The sequence below is a fragment of the Capsicum annuum genome, chromosome 10 (genome assembly GCF_002878395.1).
Source record: "Capsicum annuum cultivar UCD-10X-F1 chromosome 10, UCD10Xv1.1, whole genome shotgun sequence".
Lineage (NCBI taxonomy): Eukaryota > Viridiplantae > Streptophyta > Magnoliopsida > Solanales > Solanaceae > Capsicum > Capsicum annuum.
In genome coordinates this window covers 209,959,252-209,962,142 of record NC_061120.1, presented here as the reverse complement: position 1 = coordinate 209,962,142, position 2,891 = coordinate 209,959,252, and the positions used below count along the sequence as shown (strand labels likewise).

General features: G+C 29.3%; 1 protein-coding gene across 1 annotated transcript; it reads left to right on the top strand.

Annotated features, from left to right (window-relative positions):
* The first annotated feature begins 1,559 nt into the window (after nucleotides 1–1,559).
* LOC107844614 (auxin-responsive protein SAUR71) lies at nucleotides 1,560–2,581 on the top strand. Its single transcript, XM_016688990.2, has one exon. It carries the CDS (start codon nucleotides 1,616–1,618, stop codon nucleotides 2,099–2,101), a length of 486 nt encoding a protein of 161 aa, XP_016544476.2. The 5' UTR covers nucleotides 1,560–1,615; the 3' UTR covers nucleotides 2,102–2,581.
* Nucleotides 2,582–2,891: the final 310 nt, after the last annotated feature.

Here is a 2,891-nt window from a genome sequence, read left to right as displayed (position 1 = left end):
TTGACGAGATGTAGAAGGTTACTAGAGAAACTGACTATGTAGGTAGTAATATGAGGTTTCAGCTCATCATTTAAGGGTGGCTAAAATGCTCTTAGCATATAAATGATGATTTCTCTGATTTGTCAATGGTAATTCACATTGTTACCCTCCAAAAAATAAATTATTTTGCACTTTATAATGTCTCTCACGTATTTAAGTGGTGGCTTTCAAATTCCTACTTGCCACTCGAATAAGTTTGTAATTCAAAATTGTCATGTGGCTCTTTCGTATCGATGACTTAGCCAATTATACGTGTCGTTAGACCCTAAATTTTAGTAAGTCAAATCCGTCGTTAATATATACATATAAGTCAAATTCCTCGTTAATATATACATATACCCAATTTTTTTTATTTTTTTTTAAATTGTCTTCTCTCCCCACATTATGTGTATGCACGTTTAGTTTCTTGTATTTTTCATTTTTAATTTTTAGAATTTTGACTAATTTTATTCACCTAATTAAGTGGCTAATATTTGAAAGAGTTATAATATTATAATAAATGTACTTTCCATAAGGCTTCTTAGATTTGACGTACAAGCCGTCCAGCGAATTGACGAGTTGGTGATAAGTGATAATTTTCCTAAATAGAAAAATCTTAACTTCTTTAATTTTCCTATTTATATTGACAAATGGCAAAGAATTAAGTTAACCTTTCAACTAAACCATGATTAGATTCTTCATTCAATTATACATTTTTGTTTATTGGTATTGAAATAGGTTGGTTATAACTAATCCAAGTTCTCTTTTATGCTAATCCGTTAATTAAGTAGTTGTTAATATTTGATTTAAGAGTACTCCTTTTTAGTGGTTGCAACTTACAAGTATTTGATATATAACCAAATAACCAATACTCTTGATCTCCTCCATTCATTTACCTAACGAAGTTTTAATTATTATTATTATTATTTTATTTTATTTTTGTAAAATATATATTGTTCCAACAACTTTCACATTTGTGCTATAGCACTTATAATCTCTCAGTTTTGATAAATTTAATTTAAATTCTTATGATATTTGATTAAACATAGTTAACTCAAAATATGCGTTTTGATTCCCCTGAATACTTTAATTCCATCATTTAATTATTTATATGTGCTATGTTAATTTTTATTGTTGCTTTGTATTGGAGGATGATATATTTATAAGAACAGTCCAAATATAATATACTTTCTACATAAAGAAATCAAAAGCATGTATTTTAATTAATTGAAGGTTAAATAATATATATGTTTAGTCATATATCTCAAGGATCAAAATCAAAATTTACCAACAAATTAAAAATATTACTATCCCTTTATAATTTTGGAGTCATACCATCCAATAAATAATGTCTTCTTGGTTAGATTGGCTATAAGTATTGATATCTACTAATAATAATTGCTCTAAACTATTGACAAGTCCAAATTAAAGTACATAAAATAATATCTTTATTATGTAAATTAATAAACTACAACAACCATAGTTCTCTTTGACAAATTCTTAGCCTCTATATACACTACAAAAATCAATCCCCATCCAACCTTTTCCAATGGATATATATTAGTCAAGTAACTTCTTTCCCTTTAGCTTTCTTTCTATGCATATCCATATATTTTGTTCTTCTACATCCTCTCTTTTTTTTCCAAATCCAAATTCTTTCCCTAGTTATTCAAAGGGCAAATTAAAAATGCTAGGGATCAACAAGTTTATTTCAGTGAAGAAACTAGCCAAGAAGGCTAAGGCAATAACAACAAGTACTAGTACTCATGATCAATACTTTCTTATTAAGGACAACAAAATTGAAGAAGAATTATCTCTTGGTAGCCCTAATTCCTCAACACCAACAGGAAATTTAGCCATCTATGTAGGAGAAGAACGCGAACGATTCATCGTGCCAACGAGCTATCTTTCTCATCCATTGTTCAAGATTTTGTTGGAGAAAACTTACAATGAGTTTGGGTTTGATCAAACAGGTGGATTGGTGGTGCCATGCAGTGTTAATGCATTTCAAGAAGTGGTTAATGCTGTGGAATGTTGCAATGGGAAGTTTGATTTTGGTGAGTTGGTGGAAGAGTTTCTGTAGAGATATATATTATTATGAATATTAATAATAGCATAGGAAATAGATTTTTTTGTAAATTTTAATTAGAAATTAGATCAAATTTTGAGTGCTATCATGCATAGAACATGGAATTCTTCAGCCGATGGTCTATCAGAAACATACCTCTCCGCCTCACAAAGGTTGGGGTAATATCTGCATCCATTCCATCCCTCCGCCAGACCCCACTTATGGAACTATATATTCTTAGTGTGTGGTTATTATTTTTATCATATAGCATGAACAAATGATCCAAGGATTGATGAGCTAGAAGAGGTAATTAATTACTTTGATGTTTTGTTAATTCTTTTTACCATATGAGATTTGGTAAGGCAAGATTTTTGTGTAAGTTGAGACACTCATTTTCTTAGTAGGTTTGGCTTCCTTTTTGTTTACTCCATGAGGTAGATTATGGAATGGAGAGTTTGATGATCAATACAGAACTGTGATAGTTTTATTACTGAATTCATGACATAATTTACAGGATCTTTATATTCATTTTACTAGTCAAATTGCGCAATCATATGCCATAATTTTGCGATGCTCGAATAGAGGGAAAAACTAATGTGTTATTGCAATATATGATCATTATATTCTAATAATCCAGGTTTGCAGAATGTTTTCTTAAGTAAACTTTATTAGGGAAGAATTTAGCTTGTATATTATTCATAGACGAAATCGAGATTTGAAGTGTATGGATTTAAGATTTTAGCTTTTAAAGTTAATGATTCTAAATCAACAATTTTGTACATATTAGATGGATTTCTTTATTTTT